Source organism: Gorilla gorilla, chromosome 16 (genome assembly GCF_029281585.2).
Source record: "Gorilla gorilla gorilla isolate KB3781 chromosome 16, NHGRI_mGorGor1-v2.1_pri, whole genome shotgun sequence".
NCBI lineage: Eukaryota > Metazoa > Chordata > Mammalia > Primates > Hominidae > Gorilla > Gorilla gorilla.
Genome location: NC_073240.2, coordinates 74,086,488 through 74,108,357, shown reverse-complemented (window position 1 = coordinate 74,108,357; position 21,870 = coordinate 74,086,488). Strand labels below are relative to the sequence as shown.

At 38.8% G+C, this 21,870-nt stretch overlaps 1 protein-coding gene and 1 long non-coding RNA gene across 14 annotated transcripts in view; one reads left to right on the top strand and one right to left on the bottom strand.

Annotated features, from left to right (window-relative positions):
• Window positions 1–4,078, top strand: part of LOC129527134 (uncharacterized) — a 37,219-nt gene extending 33,141 nt beyond the window's left edge. Inside the window, exon 3 of the long non-coding RNA XR_008672078.2 lies at window positions 4,015–4,078. This is a non-coding gene — a long non-coding RNA (uncharacterized lncRNA). The remainder of the gene's footprint in view (window positions 1–4,014) is intronic.
• Window positions 1–21,870, bottom strand: part of NEO1 (neogenin 1) — a 256,156-nt gene that overhangs the window by 49,387 nt on the left and 184,899 nt on the right. For 8 of the 13 annotated variants that reach the window (XR_004067391.3, XM_055363714.2, XM_031002303.3 and 5 more), the window contains 6 exons: window positions 19,335–19,554; window positions 11,383–11,537; window positions 6,666–6,814; window positions 6,153–6,291; window positions 2,418–2,467; window positions 1,034–1,181 (listed from right to left, as the gene is read on the bottom strand). Coding sequence is in view for 12 of the 13 variants with exons in the window: in XM_055363714.2 (XP_055219689.2) it covers window positions 1,034–1,181; window positions 2,418–2,467; window positions 6,153–6,291; window positions 6,666–6,814; window positions 11,383–11,537; window positions 19,335–19,554 (861 nt within the window). In the remaining variant the exon portion in view is untranslated. The remainder of the gene's footprint in view (window positions 1–1,033; window positions 1,182–2,417; window positions 2,468–6,152; window positions 6,292–6,665; window positions 6,815–11,382; window positions 11,538–19,334; window positions 19,555–21,870) is intronic. The other 5 variants (XM_031002302.3, XM_031002304.3, XM_031002300.3 and 2 more) reach the window with 1 other exon arrangement.

Sequence of the window (21,870 nt, the reverse complement as noted above, 5' to 3'; positions counted from 1 at the left end):
CAAATTCATCAGTTTGCTTGCAAAACAGATGGGCTCCACTGAGTGACAAAACTAAGCCGATGCAGCTGAGGCAATACTCCAACAGGCCCAGCCCATGTGAGTTTACTCCTAGGACAGAGGTAGGGTGATGGTGCTGAAGCTGAGGCATGTATAACTGAGCAGGACAGTCTTGGCACTGCTAAACTAATAAAGGAGTCGGCAGGATGGGGTCTGCTCAGACTACAGTCGATTCTGCAGCCATATTAAGCATCTATGAAAACCCAATGGAACAAGGACAGCTTGGGGCATCTGTCTCAATTCTTCGTAGGCATGATCTCAACATTCACAGGGTGAAAGCACTCAATCTGGCTCCCATGTTTCTCCTGCAAAAGAACCTTCCCCTTGCTTAGCCAACTCTACTTCCCCTACTTGAGGAAGACGGGAGGATTCTCTGTGATCTCCAGGGTGAAACCATATTAGATACACATGTGGATCCATTTTTACCAGGTATGCCACTTATTCTGTTGCATATGAAGGGAAAACTATATAGAAGGAGCTTTGCCTGATAGTATTTTCTAAAACTTTATCGTGTCCATAGTCGCATGTATGATTATTGCAATGATGCAGCTACTCACAAATACTGTTTCAGGCCACGTACACACGAGTGGTGGTCGGTGTTACGAAAACCACTTTGTAGACCTCAGTTACCAACTATACTGAGTGGGGTAATTTCTATGCTTATATAACTTTCTTTAATCATTTTTAAGATTACAAAAAAGCAATAAATACACTCAAAAATGAAAACATGGAGAATGCAGAAAACACAAGAAAGGAAAAATCAAACTCGATCTCACCACTCAGAAATAGCAGAACCTTTAAGAGTGTTTTCCATTAATCTCTATCAAGTCAGAAGTGGATTGAACCATTAAAAATTTTCTGAACCATTTTAAATTTGTTTGTATAAGTTGACAGTTCAGAGCAGTCATTAGACTAGCATAATTCAACATCTGAGAAAGACACAGTGTACCTTTTGCCTTTGCGCACGGTAGCTTACCTTCAATCAGCTGAGACAGCTGTGTCCCGCTTACCAAGGTCTCAGTGACATCACTCTTTCGGGAGGCCTTTCGGTAGCGAATCTTGTAGCCAGTAATCTGCCCATTTTGTGTGGCTGGAGCAGGTGGCTGCCAGTGAATCATAATACTCTGCACAAGACAGAATTATAGAAAAAAGGCTGAATATATCAAAAGCTTGGTCCTGTTTTAAATATTTTTATCCTGATTTTACTGTTTAAAGAGAAAAAACATAGAGGCAGCAAGGTACTCAGAGTTTTACAAAGTTATTTAATAATCACTCAAAAATACCTTTAAATTCTAAAACCCTCAATGATCAAATGGGAAGATTATACATTCGAGTAGTACACTCTGGACCCCTGATCTCCTGGTTGTTTTGCCAGAAAGATGATGTTGGATAAAAGTCTCAGAAAAGTTTTCAGAAGGAAAGTATAAGAAGGCCAGAAGCACATGGATTAGGGAACTAACTATTATTAGGTATAAAGATTCTTTCCCGTGTCCAGTGCAGAAGAGCTGAAATTAGACAATTTCCATATAAAACTCTTTAAAAAGGGGACGATTAATTAACAGCTGGTTGCCTCTTAAAAAATAAAAAAAGGAGCCCCATAGTACTTTCTTGTTTTTTTAGAGTCGGGGTCTCACTCTGTCACCCAGGCTATAGTGTAGTAGCATAATCATGGCTCACTGCAGCCTTCAACTCCCGGGCTTAAGTGATCCTCTCACCTCAGCCTCCGAGCAGCTGGGACTACAGGCGTGAGCCACTGCATTTGGCTCTTTACAGTACTTCCTGAAAGGACTGATTATCTTAGTTGTCTGCGTAGTCCAGAAGGGCTCTGGGCCTCTGAGAGGCATACATGGCCCCTAAGAACACAGCAAACTTGGCTATAGCAAGGACAGTTTGAGGAGATACAACCAATCTGACAGAGGTCTGCCTTTGATTCACATGGGCTCATCTCACAGCACTAAGGAACCATGTTATAAACAACTTATTTCATTCTGCCGTACCACTAAGGTTCTGAACAGTTAACATCTAGAATGTAATGTTTTACAGAAAAAGAGCAATTTAATTGCAGAAACGTTAAAGCAGTTTTGGTGTCAGAGAAAGGAAGCAAAATTAAGGAGAATAAATGAGTTGGTTTTTAAGCCCAGCTTTAATGCAAGTGTAATATCTATGTCTTTTTATTTCTTTGCTTGTGATTTTTTTCACTTACGTTCTAATTTATAGGTTTGGTATTTTTAAATGCAGATTATTACAACACCGCCATTCATTTATTTTGATGCTTTCCTACAGAATCTCCCTTTCTATAAGCCCCTCCGAGGCGCAACAGTATACCAGTAAAAATGAACAGCAGAATCATACAGTTTTACCTTTGAATTTCTCACTTCCAAGGACAGATTCTGAGGAGCAGCACTGGGAACTAGAGAAGCAAAAAAAAAAAAATTTTTTTTTTTAATCACCCATACATCACCCATCATGTGATCATCTTGGCTGGACTTTAAACAAATGCACATCTCAAACACTGATTACGTGACCAGATCTAAACTAGCTGCCAATGCCCTCATGTTGACAATACTATGTGGATGACATATGGCCATGCCTGGTTCAATTTTTAACATAAGACACTTTCATATGGGAAAGCACCTACACCCAAGCCAGTCTGTACCTTTGGGAAGTCAGATATTTATTTCAAGGATGTACAGTAGCTCTGAACTCTTCTAAAGACTCTCAACTTTTCTAGACCCCATATGTACTCAGAACCTTAAGTGTATTCTTTTGAGTATTATTGGTGATGGTTTATCTTTTTTTTTTTTTTTTTTTTTTTTTGGAGACTAAGTTTCACCCTTGTTGCCCAGGCTGGAGCACAATGGCGTGATGTCGGCTCACAGCAACCTCTGCCTCCTGGGTTCAAGCGATTCTCCTGCCTCAGCCTCCTGAGTAGCTGGGATTACAGAAGCCTGCTACCACGCCCAGCTAATTTTTGTATTTTTAGTAGAGATGGGGTTTCACCATGTTGGCCAGGCTGGTCTTGAACTCCTGACCTCAGGTGATCCATCTGCCTCGGCCTCTCAAAGTGCTGGGATTACAGGCGTAAGCCACCGTGCCTGGCCCTGGTCTATCTTTATCTTGGCAGACAACCATAGGTTTTTCTGGAACCAGGTCTAAGGAATATGGCAAGTGATTGAACTGGATAATGACATGATGGATCAAAATGAGATGTACATACATCAGTAAGCCTGGCTTTCTTGTGGAGTTTCTAAGCTGGTTTTGAAGGCAGTTCCCAAGTACAGCAAAGATATTTAAGCAATGACAACTGGTAAAGTGAACCATCTGGTTTCCTGAGGCAACCAGATACCAGAAAATACTCATTTAGATGTGAGAAGTTTGGGACTGTTGGTTAAACAGCCACGTAACTTTAGTTCCTCACTTCAGAACATAATCCAGAGTTATCTCAGTGTGTGGCCCACACATTCTCTAGTATCTCCCTTCATACTGGTGAGAGAAAGCAAAGTAAACCGGATTTGTTTTCTCTGCACTTACAAATTGCTGACTTTAGCCCTTCTCTCCTAATCCACCCATGGAAACTTCTCTTTTTCTGTCTCTAACATTTGGTGACCAGGTATACAACTAAGTGCCCACTGTGCTATAGCTTCTGGAAGACAAGAGAATGTGTCTTGCTCATTTCTGTAACTTGTGCCTAGCAAAGTGCCTCAAGCCTAAACTCAGAGATTCAGGTAGTCTGGAGTAGGACCCAGGCACATGTGTTTTGAAAAAATTACATTAATGATTCCAGTCATCTCCATGTTAAGAAGTGACTGAGGCTGCAGAGGTATCCAACATATCTGTCATCATTGTCTTCATTATCAACATCACAGCAAAGATTTGCTGCATGGTCATTACATGGCAGACACTTATTCCTTATAATAATCTCAGGATGGAGTTTCTATTCTCATTCCTATTTTGTAGATCAGAAAACTACAGAAGAGGTTCAGAGAAGTTAACTTGTCCAAGATATTTGTTTCACCTGGCATCGGAACCAAGATTTGCGTTATTCCAAAGTGCTGCCCCTAGCCACCATGCTGAGATGTGTTCAGTTCCTACAGGTACTGTAGTCAACATGCCAACACACTTAATGCAGTTAAAATTTGGCTCATGTGTAGATTTAACAGCCTACAGTAAACATTTTTTTCCCTTAACTTTTCCCCAATATCTTGACTAACTGGCTTATGTAGTTCACCAGCTAAGGTATAACCGCCTATAATTTATTTGTTTCTTTTTCCCAACTTTTTTTTTTTTTTTTTTTTGAGACAGCTTCTCACTCTGTCATCCAGGCTGGAGTGCAGTGGTATAATCACAGCTCACTGAAGCCTTGACCTCCCCGGGCTCAGGTGACCCTCCCACCTCAGCCTCCTGAGTACTAGGATTAAAGGTGTATGCCACTAATGCCCAGCTATTATTATTATTTTTTAAGTAGAAATGGCGTTTTGTCATGTTGTCCAGGCTGGTCTTGAACTCTTGGGCTCAGGTAAGTTGCCCGACTTGGCCTCCCAAAGTGCTGGGATTACAGGCATGAGCCACTGCACCAAGCCTCCCAACTTTTTAATCCTGAAAACTGTCAAGCCCATGGAAAACAGTGGCAAGAATAGTACAATGAATGGCTGTTCTTTTCAGATTCACAATTACTAATATTCTGCAACAACTGTTTTATTTATCTTACTATTATGTATATGTATACAGATTTATCTATCTACATATTGTTTCTGAATCATCTGAGAGATGACTGCAGTCATCATACTTCACTCCAAAATTCTTCAGTGTATATAGCCATGTATCTCCTATGAACAGGGACATTCTCCAACAAAGTGCACAATACAACAATCACATTCAGAAATTTTAACACAAAAATATTATCTAATATAGCTAATAACATATCTAATATTTACTATTGCCTAATACCATATGTATCTAATATTAAGTAATTATACCAATAGTGTCCTTTATGGCTGTTTTTTTATCTCCAGATGCAGGATCCAAAGATCATACATATTTTATTTCATGTGTCTTTACTCTTCTTTAATCTAGATTCTAGAATGATTCCTCAACCTTTTTTTTCTTTCACAAAACTAATATATTTTAAGAATCCAAGTCAGTTAAAATAAAAATTTTTTTTGCAGAGCTTCCCTGAATTTGGATTTGTCTGATTGTTTCATCATGATCAGATTCAAGTTAAATATTTTTGATACTGATATAACAGAAGTAATATTGTGTCTTCCTCCATGTATCACATAACAAGGCACGTGATGTCAGTCTGTTCTTTTATTGGTGATGTTAAGTTTGACTCTTTTCTTAAGGGAGTCAAACTTTACCTTCTAAAGCATGTGTGTTTATGGAAGAGAGCGGTATACACATAAATACATTTTTTAAAAAAGACATTTTTCTAAAACAAGATTTAGCTGAGTTTCATGAAACAACACATACCCTTACTAAGTGCAATGAACTCTAATCTTTTCTGTTCTATTCTAAAAATATATTTTTTTTAAATGCTGGTTTTGACCTACTTAATCTCTTTGGCAAGCTGTAGTTTGAACAACACTGCTCTAGGTCATGGGTGTATATACATATATATATATATATATGGGTGTATATATATATAACTTAATTTAGAAATTCAGTCACAGGTGAGAGATAAAACAGTCACAAATACGGAGGAACTAGAAAGACTAATTTGGCATGCAAATATGATTGCTAAGTAGAATAAGGCTAGTCTTCCAAAAGCCCTGGAATGGTCTCTGTTATGAACAAGCAATAGTATTTACTTACACAAAAGCTTCTGCTAAAAACACAAACGCTGAGAGCCTATTCATTAAGAGGCACTTTATGCTCTATGCTTTCTCACTGAATCTTTACAGCAACTCAATGAAGTTGGTATTATCTACATTTTACACGTGAAGAAAGATGTTCAGACTTGACTAAAGTCATATTACCAGAAAGAGGTAAAATTGGGATTTGAACTGAATCTTCTAGATATCAAAGCTCATGATCTTACAACTAAACCACTAGGGGCACCAAGTGTGGTATATTGTTCCAGAGGAAGAAAGACTCACCATCTGACAATGTTCGAACAGCAACATCTGGTGTGGAAACTCCAGGACCATGTTTATTGTAGGCCACCACTCGGAAACTATACTCTGTATATTTTTTCAACCCATTAATGGTGTAAGAGTGACTTGAAACATCAACATCCTTGAATAAAATAAAACACTTTATACATATGCACTCAAGCCAAAAGAAAAATTGAAAATTAAAGAATTAGCTACACAAATTCTATATTCTACATGAAACAGATTTTATCCCTTCTACATAAGGTTCTTTAATAGTCAAAGCAGATTAATCATAAATTGACAATTTACTTAGAAATACTGCTTGATGTTCACTGACCATTGCTGGTAAAAACTACACAATAAATCTTGGTACAAAGAAATAGAATCTGTCAACTTTTCATTTCCTATGTATCTTTTTCCCCCTCACATTTCCAGTCAAGCAACTACTGAGTTTTGGAAATATATTTCAACTCTACTATTCCAATCAATGGTTTGAAAAGTTGCTTCACTTCATACCTGTTCTTTATCAGTCCCTTTTTCCATGTAGTACAATTTATAATTCTGAATTTCCCCATTGCCAGACACTGGTGTTTCCCACGTAACAGTGATGGAGGTAGGCGAAGCTGCATATGCACGCAGGTTAGGTGCTGGGCCAGGGAGCTGAACTAGAAAGAAAAGTTCGAGAAAGCAAGATATAAATGAAATGCTACACTCCTCAATAACCATTCTTGGCAATACTGTCATATTGGCCACGTTTTTAAAATAATAGAAGCTAAGAAAACAATGGATTTGATTGAAGTGGTTTTAGAATAATATATAAACACATTTTCCTTTTTATGATTCAAATCAAAACCAGAAATTACACTGAAAAACTTTCCTTGTGGTTTATAAAATCCCAGTTTTGCAGTGGGCCTACACAAGACATAAAAGGCAACCACCACAGAAAGATCCTTCTTTTGCCGGGCATTGTGGTAGCCACTAGGGATACAGTGATGAATAGAATCCTGCCCACAAAGAACTCCCAGTCTAGCAGGAAAGTCAGACATATAAACAGTTACAAAAAATGTCGTTAAGTGCTAACAGACTTAGGTAATGGTTGTAACAAAAACAGAAAGATGAGAGCACACAATTCTGCTTTGGGAGGGGTTTGGGAGGGAAAAGTAGGGTTGATGAAGAATTCTTGGAGTCAAGCAAAATGAACACTTTCCTCAGATACCAAGGGGAAAATCATTCCAGTCAATGGGGTCAATAGGGAGAATATACAAAAAGAGTGTTAAGTGGTTCAGCTTGGTTGAAACAGAGTGGATATGGGAGAGAGAATGTTGAAAACAATGACTAGTCAGATAGTGAAGAACCCTCAAATGTCCCGCTATTGAAGCTCACATTTTCTCTAGTAGGTGTTAGGTGACTACTGAAAAATTATGGGCAGGAGCATGATATGATCAGATCTGTGTTTAGAAAGGACATGTGAACACATGTATGGAAGAAAAACAGTAAAAGAACAAGACTAGATAAAAGAATAATAATTGTAAAACAGCTACCATTTATTGAATGGTTACAGTCAGTCAAGCACTAAATACTTGACATGTATTTTCTCATATAATCTTTGCACTAAACCAAGTGAGATGAATATTATCACCCTCATTTACAGGTGAGGTTATGAAGTTAACAATCTTTCCCAAGTGATGGGAAAGTTAGCTAGCGGTGGACCCAGGAGTCGAGTACTTGCTGATTCTAAAACGTGGGCTCAAGAAGACCCGTAAGGAGATTATTACAATACCCATGATAGGATGTATGTGACTGGAAGACTGGATCACTGGCTGACTGCTTAAGTGTTTAGCTGGCTCTGTCTCCTACAACGGCTCACATACCTACCCTTTTACTATATTATTTTTGTCTGACTGACAGGTTCCAGTTCCAATTTATACACAAATCCTGTGTGGCTGTCTCTGCCTACACTTTGGTAGACATTCTATATTTGAAAACAATTTCTCTGGCACTAGTGTTTCTGTAATAGACATTCATTAGATTTAAAAACTGGGAAGGGAAAAAAAACTAACAAAATGTAAAACACACTGGCTTTCCTGAATAACAGCACCACAGCTTAAGATTAATTTTGCTATCAAAGTAGAGAAATCTGAATATGGTTACTCTAACAGTTGTTTGCTTTAGTTATGAATCATGTTATTCACTTCAGTTAAGGGCATATTTTGTGCAGCCTGACAGGTGGGATTTGTCACACTTCTGCTGCTATGGAAAACTTTCCTCTAACTTATTAAAGGAGAAGAAAAACAAAACAGTCCCTAAATTCTCTTGAAATCATTTTCAATATATTCATTGGCCAAGTGTAGGCAAATATGATCCTAAAAAAGGTGCTAATGAATTCTTTCATTTCAGCTGTACAGTGGCATAATAAATGGAAAAAATGTTAAGTTGGTTTGTGAAACTAAATATGTAAAATATTTTCCAAGGGCTGGTTCCAACATTTATGCCTCTCCCACACAAGCTGAACACCTCCAGATGAAATCCAAATCTCTCTTCAGAAACTGTTTCTCTTTTGCCAAAACATGTTATAGTCTCTTCTCCATCACTAAAATACCCCCACCAGAACCTGTTGCCCCTTCTACCTATATTCTTACAACTATTTTCTTTTAGCCAAACTCCTTGAATAAATGGTTATGCTGCCTATTTTCCTTAAGGTGATAACACATCACACTGTTGTCTATGGTACCAGACCGTAAGCTCCTTGTGGACAGAAGTCAAGTCTTACTCATCTTTACATCCTAACTGCCTAACACAGTGGCTGACACATGGCGGGCACTCAATAAATCCACTCTTGTTCACCTCTTTTCTTTCATCTCTAAATTTGACAATGACCCTCGCAGTGGTTCTCAACAATCTGACGTATGAGCTCTGAAATGATAATGAAAACTACAGATTCTTTCCAAGGGAAATGTGAATATGTACAGACACAAATATTTATTTTCATGTAGTTTCAGAAGGTTCACAGCCTCAGGATAGGACCCTTGCATTTCCTTCATTTTTGTCATGACTTACCTTGCATGTGCACTGTTAGATTCTATTTCTGGGATTTGGGTCATGCAAATTCCTTCCCACAAAATGCTTGCTCTAAGTCAAATGCCTCAAGCCCAGCCTCAGGTATCATCTTTCCCTAGGATCCTGCCTTGACTTTTCTATCTTTTACAGTAAGTTTTCTCTATTCTGTATCCTAGTATCTCTCATGAATGATGCCTCTATATGAAAGCTGATGAAGGGTAACTGAGCTTGAAACCTAATAGAGTATTCCTGCTCTTGTCTGAACATAGGTAACTGTAAAATTCAACATTCTGCCTGTAATGAGAACACACTCTTCCCTTAAATCAACCCCCTGACTCTGTGATGGCCCTCTTGTTCTTGCCTGGGTTTGATTCTTATCTTCAATCTCTGTCACTGAAATGATGAAAGTTCTCCTACCTTGCCTGCTCCTTCTTTAAGGGAAGAAGACCTAGCTTGTTCATCCTTGCATCTCCAGTATCTTGCACATTACCCAGTATAGGGGATACTCAATAAATATTTGACAGATGAATGATATGCCATAGCATTAGAAAGTGAAGTTCTACAGCTTCTTCACTTATTCAACCCGTCAGGTAAAGTTCTTAAATTATTTCTATAGTTCCACTGGTAAAGTCATTTATTCTGTTCAGCTGCCTGGTCAGTAGCCTCTACAAATATATCTAAAATACTCTCTACTCAAAGTAAAATATTTTATTATTACTGGAGGTTTTTAATACAGAAAAACTAATGCTGTTAATAATAAAAGTAGACTGAAGAATACACTGAGGTGGCCGGGCGTGATGGCTCACACTTGTAATCCCAGCACTTTGCGAGGCCGAGGCGGGCGGATCACGAGGTCAGGAGATCAAGACCATCCTGGCTAACACAGTGAAACCCCGTCTCTACTAAAAATACAAAAAAAAAAAAAATTAGCCAGGCATGGTGGCAGGCACCTGTAGTCCCAGCTACTCGGGAGGCTGAGGCAGAAGAATGGCGTGAACCCAGGAGGCAGAGCTTGCAGTGAGCAGAGACTGCGCCACTGCACTCCAGCCTGGGCGACAGAGCGAGACTCCGCCTCAAAAAAAAAAAAAAAAAAAAAAAAAAGAATACACTGAGGAAAAACAGTAATTTGTGTTAAAAGAAGGCAAAAGTCTAGACAAAAGCCTCAAGTAGGAAATGCATTTATTAAGATTTGTCTGCTTGTAATTTCGGGCCTATAGTTAGTTTACAATCCAAACTTAAGATATACAACACATTTATAATATAAATAAACCCGATTGACACTCACGTCACAGAAAATCTTACAAATGTAATTAGAAGTAACCCTATTTAGCACAAAAGACCACAGGTCCAAAATAAAGCCTCAAGGAGATTCTAAAGAGCATGGTATGCCTAAAGATAGACAATCCAGTTAAGAACAATTATTAAATACCTTCTTCATGTGCAAGGCATTACATTAGACATTGTGGGAAATGTAAGGATGACAAAAGCTCCATCTTTGCTACAAAATCAGCAAGGTAAGTTCATAATCATAACTGAAGGAAAAACGTGATAAATATCTTAGACTGTGGAGATAACAATATTAGAATCAGAGGAAAGATTCTAGAAAGCATCTGAGCTAAGTCTTAAAGGGTCAGTAAAATATGAACACGTAGAAAAGCACCAACAGAAGTATATTGTCTTATACTATTTGCTGTTTTCTTTCTTTTTTTTTTTTTTTTTTGAGACGGAGTATCACTCTGTCACCCAGACTGGAGTGCAGTGGTGCAATCTCAGCTCACTGCAACCTCCGCCTCTTGGGTTCAGGTGATTCTCCTGCCTCAGCTATTCTCCCGAGTAGCTGGGATTACAGGCACTCACTACCATACCCGGCTAATTTTTGTATTTTTAGTAGAGATGGGGTTTCACCATGTTGGCCAGGCTGGTCTAGAAAACCTGACCTCAGGTGATCTGCTTGCCTCGGCCTCCCAAAGTGCTTGGATTACAGGCATGAGCCACCACGCCCAGCCCTACTTGCTGTTTTTTGATGTAAATTAATTTTGCCTCCCCTAATTGATAAGGACCCCGAAAGTAAGGAACTGTTATCTTCTGCTCCCCTATGGTGTGCAAGGCTAAACAAAGGTAGAACTTCAGAGAGGTCTACCTCTAGGGGGTGCTGACAGACAGGTGTAAGACTTACCCTCAGGTTGTGTCTCTACTCGCAGTGGAGCTGAACTCTCTCCTGAGCCATGCTTATTTTGAGCCATAACTCTAAAGATGTACACGGTCGCTGGCATTAGGTTTTGAATGGTTACCTGCATCTCTCCTGGGTGACTGGTATTCTCAACACGTTCCCTTTAGACAAAGGATTTGGAGAGAGATAGCATCAATTAGGAATACTTCCAGAATGTACAGTTTCATTTTCCACTCCACATAAAAATCTATCAGTGTTAAGTCAAATTAGCTCTCAAACAATGAAGCTTTTGGGGGTAGGACAGTGCAAAGAAGATGGGGACTGGCAAAAGAGCAAGGGCATATGTATCTGACAAGTCAGTGATGTTCTTGCTGAAATGTTACTGATATCGCTGACCATAATCACAACTTCCTTTCAGAGAAGACACAGGGCTCTTCTCAATGCCATTTCAAATGGGGCAGCTAGTCATCAACTTTCTAGGCTTTAGAAATCACTGAGTTTTAGGGAAATTGATGGAAGGTGGATATTGGTATGACCTAATGATATTTCACAGAAAATATCAAAGAATGCTGTGTATATTTTGGCTAAGAGACTCTCAATAAAAATAATGCTAGAGGTTATCATCTTTTAAAATTGGAAATAAAAACATTAAACATTTAAATAAATCCTAAGTGTAACCCAGTCTATAAAATAAAGTGATTACAATACTGATTTTTATAATTTCTTAAAATTAACACTTCAATGATTTTGAAGCTGATATGAAATGATATGAAATGTTTGACAAACTTTATCACAAACAACTCAAATCCAGTGGTCTAGTATTTAACATTATGAGATGAAAGCTTAAAACCAGTTATCTAGGTTCTTTACTAAAGGTGGCTCCCAGGTTCTGTCTTGGGGTCTGTGTGACCAACACAGGTCCACAAACACGCTCAGTCTACTGTACTCACTAGAATGAAAACCAGCCTGCATAATCAAGAGTTTTCAACAAATATTGTGAAGGAATTTGTTTTAGACAAACAGTTGGCTTTTAGGAACTGTCATTCATGTGAGGAAAGAGCTATAACTGTCTTGAGAAAGTAATTAAAGAGCCTCAAACTGCTCCATTGAAGAAATTATTCTAATTTATTGAATTAAAATTCTTACTTTAAAATACTGATAATTTGCCTTCAAATTGCAGATTAAAATTTGTGTAGGTCTACATGACCATATGCCAATCTGTCTGATTGTGAGCATTTGCACTGCAGAGAAGTGCTTTTCGGTAATTTTCTATAGTTCTTTAAGTTACTTTATTTTAATTAAAAAATCCAACAATAGTACCCACATAATATTTACAGAGGATTTTTTCTCTATAATCAGCTAGGTCCCCTGGAAAAGAATACTGTGGTAACAAAAATTATTTTTCAGAGATAGAGATACCTAATACTATTTTCTCTTCGGCTAAATCTCTCAATCACAGGATTTATAAGGAAGGATCAACTGATTTCTTACAATTTAAGGTTTCTGACACTTGGTCTGATCACGGATGATCCCTGTCTTAAAGGGAAGTACAGCTGATGCTTGAACAAGACAGGTTTGAACTGTGTAGGTCCACGTATAAGCGGATATTTTTCAACAGAAGTTACACCAAGTGCGCCTGCCTTTCCTGCCCTGCTTCCATTTCCTTCACCTCTTCTGCCTCTGCTACTCCTGAGACAATAAGACCAATCCCTTTTCTTCTTCTTCCTCCTTTTCAGCCTACTCAACCTGAAGTTGAAGACCTTTAGGATGATCTACTTTCACTTAATGTACAACAAGTAGTTTCTCTTAAGATTTTTTGTTTGTTTGTTTTGAGACAGGGTCTCACTCTGTCACCCAGGCTGGAGTGCTCTGGTGTGATCTTGGCTCACTGAAGCCTCCACCTCCTGGGTCCAAGGGATTCTCGTGCCCTGGCCTCCAGTACGTAGCTGGGACTACAGGTGCACACCACCACGCCCGGCTAATTTTTGTATTTTTAGTAGAGACAAAGTTTTGCCATGTTGGCCAGGCTGGTCTCAAACTCCTGGCCTCAGGCGATCCACCCGCCTCAGCCTCCCAAAGTGCTGAGACTATAGGCGTGAACCACCACACCTGGTCCCTTATGATTTTTTTAATAACATTTTTTCTCTAGCTTACTTTACTGCAAGAATACCATATATAATACATATAACATAAAAATATGTACTAACAGACTGTTGATGTTATTGGCAAGGCTTCCACTCAACAGTAGGCTACTAGTAGTTAAGTTCTGGGGAGTCAACTGTATTGTATATTACACTAAACTAAAGGCTCTCTGAGAGAGTACATATCAGGTCTCTTTTGTTCACCCCACATAGGAAAGTTGAAACAAGTTTTCTTCTAGGAAGACACAGGAGGGGGACTATTTTACTTCAAACTGAAGTAAAAGACTGTCTCATTCATGTTCGTGTACCACAGAAGCATGTAGCAGAATGCTCATACAGGGAAGCTGCATCCCAAACATACATTGAATGAATAAACGAAAATCTGCCTTCTGATATGTAAATCTTGTATACTAATATCATATATATATTTTTTGTTTGCTTCTATGTGAAAGGGAAAAAATGGGAGAAATAAGTGAAGGTTACTAATACCTACATCAAATTTCTATAGAAGCATTACCATTAAAAAAAATCAGTCATAGTGATCTGACACTATTGGTCTGAGGTCCCAGAAACAAGTTACTGTGCAGAAAAAAAACCCTTGGTTTTGGGATAAGATTCAAGGAGCACTTGAAACAACAATTCTCTTAAGTGTGTGGGGTTACAGTGGGACTCAGGTTAGAATGTGAAAGCTAAGAGTCAAAAGGGAAAGAAAAAGGCACACTTTATAGAAAGAAAGCACTGGGCTGGAAGTTAGGAGATGCAATTCTAGTTCTGGCAATGCTACTAGCTTGTGAGGAAAAGTCACTAATGCTTTCTGGGCCTCACTTTCTTTATGTATTAAACAAAAAAATGAGACAGGGTGGGCAAACTTTTTCTTAAAGGGCCTGGTAGTAAATATTTATAGGCCAAGAGGCAAAATGGAGGATATTATATAGTTACCTATGTAACATTTCAAATGTAACTATTTAAAAATGTAAAAACTATTCTTAGCTCCGGGGCCATAAAAATAAATAATTGCTGCAATTTGGCACAGGGTCCATGGTTTGCTAACCCCTTGACTAGACTAACAGATCTCTAAGGCTTCAATCCATCTTTAAAGTGCTATGAATAGCAGAAATACCTTACTTTCCACTTCCCACTTAATGGTTAATATAGAAAAGTACTGCTTTTTTAAGAAAGATGAAATTTTCATAGCTGAAAAGGCAGAGAGGAAGGACCCTCTGAAATCTCTGGCAACTCAGGTACCCAAAAGAATTACAGCTCATGACCAAGGCATATGGTGCCACCTGGTGGCTGAATCTTCAAATGCAGGAAGTGGGTGAATTTGTAAATGCAGGTAGTGGCATACATTCTCACATTGAATTCTTACCACACGTCTGTGAAGTAAATACATTACTTTTGTTTTTTAGACGAGAAAATTTAAGCTGATAAGATTAATAAGAAAGTTTTGTTTATGTAACAATTAGCCAGGATATAGTCTTATGACTTAAAAAAATTAACTTCTCCTTCATTGCCTCTATTCAGAAATCATAAAGTAATGAAGCAACAAAAAACGATTATGGTCTCCCAAAATCTTCCTTTTAAATATTTCCCAAATTTGTCCTATCCACTTCAAGTCGCTGCTTTCATCTTCATCCAAGCCGACGACTAGCACGTATCTAGGCTAACATAATTACTACCCAATTTTGTCTCCCTGACTCTATTTTTTCTCTCCTTTAATCTTGGGTAGTGTTCCCAAAGTACTGTTTAATAAAATCACAGTGTACAACTTTCTTAACAGTCGAAAACGGTCCCTTATCTGATTATGCCCAGATTCTCACTGGCATTCCAGCATCTGGCTCCAAATGTCCACTTTATTCTAATCTCTTACTAATTTCTGCCAAAAGCTCTGGGCCAGTTTGGCCAGCTTTCTTGCCTTTGCATCCTTCTCACAGCATACACACAGACGGCCTTACCTTGCACTTCCTCTTCCTTTACATACACTAGTCATGCCCACCTGCCCCTGCCAACTCAACTTCTGTATCTCTTCCAACTACAAATTAATTTACTAATCATTCCTGCTTACTCCAACCCACAATCTATCATAAAATTTAAATAAGTGCCTCTCATTAAAAACATTTAAATATAAAAGTACACACAGTTAAAAAAAAATAAGTCTCAATTCTCTTTTGTCAAAACCTGTCCTGCCCTGAGAGCTGACTGTGGCACATATTGACGCATATCTCACCAGACAGTCTCCATGCCAGGGTTTCTCAACCTTGGCACTACTGAGACATTGGGCAGGATAATTCTTTGTTGTGGGACTGTCCTATGCATGGCAGGATGTTCATCAGCATCCCTGGCCTCTATCCACTAGATGTCAGTAAGTATCTCTACTGGTACTTACTGACGTTGTACCAGGCATTGCCAAATATCCCGAGGGATGAGGGGGCAAAACTGTCCCTGGTTGAGGATCACTGCTTTAGGCATCTACATACACATCAAAATATACAGACAGGTCATTTAAAAAAAACTGCTGCCACCATACTTATGGGTATACATACAGTCATGCACCGCTTAACAACGGGGATATGTTCTGACAAATGCATCACGTGATTTCATCGTGTGAACATCACAGAATGCACTTATGCAAACCTCAATGGTACAGCTAGGTGTATATCCCACACATCTAGGCTGTATGGGATAGCCTATTGCTTCTAGGCTACGAACCTGCACAGCATGTTACTGTACTGAACGCTGTAGGCAATGGGAACACAATGGCAAGTGTCTATGTGTCTAAACCAGAAAAGGTACAGTAAAAAGACAGTGGTATAATCTTTTGGGATCACCATTGTATACACAGTCTGTCTGACTGAAGCGTTGTTATGTGATGCACGATTGTATATTATGTGCCCATTCTTCTATCAGTGGATATTTACATAGTCTCCTTTTATAATCTTGCAAACAATGCTATAAATAAACGTGTTTGTATGAGGGCCCAATGCATACATATATCTGTATGTCTATAAGACAGTTACCTAGAAGTGTGATGGAAGGCTATGTATATTTAAAATATTTAAAAATTCTGCCAAATCACCTTCCCTAGACTATTCTAATTTATACTGCCACCAATAACCTAGAGTGGTTTTCCTCCTAGCTGTCAACTCATTGGACACTGGATATTATCAACTTAAAATTTTTGCCAGCTTTATAGATGAAAAATGATAACTTGGCCAGGCACGGTGGCTCATGCCTGTAATTCCAGCACTTTGGGAGGCCGAAGTGGATCACCTGAGGTCAGGAGTCCGATACCAGCCTGGCTAACACAGTGAAACCCCATCTCTACTAAAAATACAAAAATTACCCGGGCATGGTGGCAATTCCAGCTACTTGGGAGGCTGAGGCAGGAGAATCGCTGGAACCTGGGAAGCGGAGGCTGCAGTGAGCCAATATAGTGCCACTGCACTCCAGCCTGGGTGACCCAGCGAGACCTTTGTCTCCCAAAACAAAACAAAACAAAAACAAACAAAAAAACCCCCATCATTTTGCTTCCAAGATTGCCTGAGATGGTGAAAACCTTTTTTTAACTCTAATGGGCTTTCCAGTACTATGAATCATCTGCTTGTATTATTTGTCTCTTGGGATATCTTTTATTTATAATTTGTAACTTTGTTACTCTTTCCTGTTATGGCTTCTGGATTTGCTATCTCCCTTTAAAAGCCCTTTCCTGTTCTCCAAATGATAAAAATCATTTCTAGATTTTCTTCTAATATATTTATAGATTTTAAAAATATTTATCTCTTAATCCATCTATAATTTAAGACAGAGACATAACTTTTATTTTTCCCACCAAATGGATAATCAATCTCAACATGATTACTTGAATTATCTATTATTTCTCCATGGATTGAAATTAATGTATTCACTTAATAAATATTTACTGAGTGTTACTAAATGCCAGGCTCTGTTCCAGGTGCTGGAGAACTCTATTGAACAAGACAGACAGAATAAATAAGCTAATAAAAGAAAATTTCAGAGAGTAGTAAGTGCACTCAAAAAAAAAAAAAAAAACCCCAAACTAAAAGCGAAACAAACAAAAAAAAACCACACACATACTAAAAAATAGGGTGATGTGACAGCAGTGGTGTTCTGGTGAATGTTTAACAATTGGCTCTGGTTTGCAGCATTTGTCACTGTAAACACTCCCACCATGCCCAATTTCAAGCTGCCAAGTCATGTCATTAGGTTTGCAAAATTTCCCGAGCATTTAACAATTAGCTTGGGAACAAGCTGGCTCTGATACCCCACTGTGTGACAGTCACCGAGGGGCTAAGTTTGGGTTGGTATTCAGGGAAGGCCTGAGGAGATGTCATCTAAAGATGACAGATAAGAAGCCAGATGTAACTCATGTGAGGAAAATGCATTTCTGGTAGAAGGCACAATAAGAGCAAAAAACCTATTGCAGAAATAAAGCTTATTACGCAGAATTACTAAATGGTTTCTTCCTTCTGTGAAAGCTTATGAGATTTTCAATGAGATTTCAAAGTCTATTGAAGATATTTTAATGGTGATATTGAAACTTGCCGTTTGGAAGGAATGTCTTACTTTTTTATGTATAGAACTATGTTTCTCTACCCTTGTAAAACTCAAAACATACAGTATAGCATTCAGATAACTCCCATCTATTGGTGTTAAATTATGCCATTTAGACTTCTTGAGAGTATTAAAGAAAGGGTCCTGCACTTGCTGAACTTGCCAGTCTGGTATTAACTACAATATACATCAACTATAAGCATGCTAATGGAAATACAAGCTTTAGCTGATGTGTTAGGGCTCCTACTAAAACACGTATCTTAGCTTTCTTATTCTGGTTGGAAGAGCGCAGTGAAGGAATTTACTACTCGGCAATGTGTGAACAGTCAGCATGTGGCATGGTTCCTTCCAAAGAGTTTATAATCTGGTTGGGAAAACAGCACAAATACATAGAACATAATTGAAGAATAACAGCTTAAGGTAGTAAAAGATCACATATTACCATAATCAAGTGCCAATATTAGGGATACAAATACACGTACAAGGGAAATGCTCTATGTGCTGAAAAGGTGGGTAAAGATCTTTGAGAGCTTCATGGGGCTTAACCTGGGCCAAGAAGCATTAACTGAATTTACCTTCAGCTGAGAAAGTGGCAAGGAGAAGTGACTGAAGAGGACACACTGGAAAAAAAGGCTATAGTGATTAGACTGGTTTCACTAGAAAGTCAGTTACATTGGGGAAAAAGGAAAAGCAAGTTGGACAGATAAAGTGAAGCCAGCCTGTGGCACAAAGCAGCCTGGACATTATAGATCTTCTCCTATGAGCAATGTGAGCTCCTGAGGGGGTGGAAATGAAGAGGAATGTAATGAAAATGCTATTTTAGGAAAAGTCATCACTAACTACTCTTGTTTCATCAAGGAGAACCCCTGGAGCTCCGCAGCCCACACCACATAAGGGTGTGGCAAATATTCATTTAAGTTTACTTTAATAAATTAAGTCTACCTTAATCTCTAGAATTTATACTGACTGAATCTTATGAAAAAAGGGCACTCCTTCTTACATTTAAATACGTCCACCTCAATAGCTGTATCTACCCTCTCCCTAAGTCATCCCAGAAAAGGAGAGACTACCAGGACTTTAGTCTGTTTGGGAGTTTATTTAATGACCTAAAATTAGGGAAGGTGCATCTCAGTGATCTTATTTTCTGGACTAAAAATTGGTACAGATACCAAGAGCCAGGGTGAGCATGACAAGGCTGCCGTGACCAAGAGGCAGCCAACTGGCTGCAGACACACAGGCACTTACCTAGCAATCCCTTCCTTTGTGTAGAACACAGAGTAGGTAAGGTTGTCTCCGTGAGGATCTGATGCAGGTGTCCGCCACGTCAATTTGATGAAGCGGGTAGAGACCAGGGAGGCCACGACATCCCGAGGAGCTGAAGGCAGTGGTCCCGTTGTGGCTGGTGCTAGATGGTCAGTAGTGGCACTGGTCAGTGAAGTGGGAGGTAATGTTGGGATGGCAACATCTTGTCATGTGCAAACATTGGGGAATATGAAGGGCAAACCACGACGGTTTTTAAAAAGAGAACAGAAAAAACAAAAAACAAAAAAGAAATAAACAAAACCACGATGGGAAATAAAATAAAATGAATGAACATAAAAAAGGCCATTAAACTGAAGGCTAACATGCAGGCCAGGGTAACTACTGAAAACTAATGGGCACTATTCAAAACACATCACTGTTGAGCAAGCAGACTTTCTGGCCACTATAATGGTTATGGGCAAGGGACAAGGAGGGTGACAGCTGAGAATAAAACATCTCACAGAAGGCAAAGCAGTGCCCATGTAATTTTCTTAATCCTGAAAGCAGCACGCAACATCTGTCAAACTTTGCATAAAAGTCTTGCAAATGACAAGACTTCACTATTTTCTTCTACTTTAACATATGGAATAGTATGGATGACCTTAGTTACACTGAGAGGCTCATGGCTATTGTGACTTCACTGCAGAGCTCCTTTGCAGGAGAATTGAGGGCCACATCTTCAACTTTAGTCTAATATTAAACCCTGCACCTCTGTATTTGGTAATCCTGGGGGGGAAGGTTGATAAACTTCTTCATTGTAAGTTATACCTTGCTGTTTTGTCAATTCATTTAGCTAGGACAGTATAAAATCCTGAACCAAAAATTCCAAAGCCAAAAAATTGCAAGTCAGGTAGCTCATCTGTTTGTTATACTCTTCACTGTGATGTATACTGAAACAGCTTGCAGACCTCAAGGACTGGATGGGAGAAAGGAAGCAGTGGCAAGGCAAAGCTGCTAGTCAAAAGCCACTTTTGTATAGCGGTAGCCATGGGTAACTTCATAACTTCCAAGGCAGCCCATTCTACTGATGAAAAACAAAAACAACAGTCCTGATTGTAGAATTTTATTCCTAATATTGAACCTAAAATCTCTTTCACTTCGGAGTTAGAGAGTACAAGTTTAATCTCACAATTTTTAACTGAAAGACTTCATCAGAATCATGTTCGAACATTAAAAGGGAAATTAGTAGGAGAGACGTAGAGAGGAAAACATGAAAACCGTGAACCTAGTTTTGAATGAAGTGGTGGAGCAACAACCTCCTGGAAATGTCTGTGAACTGCAAGAGTGTAATGTGATGCAGTCTAAATAAATATGCCACATGAAATAAATTATCTATCTCAGGGAAATGGCAAAGGAGGACCAACCTAAAATCTCTAGATAGGTGGAAAGGGAGAAGGGTAATCCAATAGCGACCACTTCTTGAATACCTTACATATGGCACTCTGGCTCTCTACATAGATCATTCAATCCTTACAGCAGCTCTATAAAATAGGTACAATCATTATCTCTAACTTATATGTAGAGACTGACATTGCTAAATCACTTGCCCTAGGTCACAGAGAATGAGTGGTGGAGTGGTATTAATAAAATCAACTTTGATTTTCAGTTTAAAAGACCTCTGGATATAGCCAAGCGGAGTCTGAAAACTTGACTTCCAGTTCTTGTGCAAATCACACAAGACAGCCTTGTTCTCTCTCACGCTGCCTTTTTTTTTCTCCTCCCTTGGTAGTGCTTTTAAGAGTGCAGATTGTTATAAGAACGTAAGATAATGCAGTCTTAGCCCCGACGTTAAGTACATGCTTCACTAAAGCAAGTGTCAACACTACAAAACATTAACTCTGAATGGTTGCTGAGGCCTTGTAGTACTGTACACATCAACAGATGCACTGCCTTAGAGGAAATAAATACCTCTCATTCACAGCTTTCAGAGTTTGTCTTTATATATTTTGTCAGTTTACTCACACAATAACCCTATGAGGTAGGCTAGAAACGATAGGATTAGATGCTGAGATAAAGGTTAGGAAGGAGTCAAAGACTTCCAAGTTACTAGCTTAGGAGACTGTGCAGCCTGAGGTGTCATTAACAGAGAAAGGAAATGTTAAGAGACAACAGATTGAGGGGGAGATTATGAATTTGGTTTTGAATATGCTGTGTTTAAAGTCACAATTCAACACCTATGGAATAAATGAGATGCAAATGAAAATATGGATCTCCGATTATTGTAAAATTAAAAGTCATTAAAAACCCTTATTGGGAAATGATTCAAAAGGTAGCCTGAACAGTCTTGCTTTGCAGCCTCATTTGCATGTCCATCTAGAAACACACTAAGCTGCCTCCAATTCTGACGCAGCTCACCAAACTTAATTCTTCCCAACTATCTACTGGCTAGAGAGGAGAGACAGTTTGCTGTGTGAGAGGCAGCAGAGCATACCGGAAAGAGCCCAGGACTTCGAGTACAAACACCTATGTTCAAAACTTG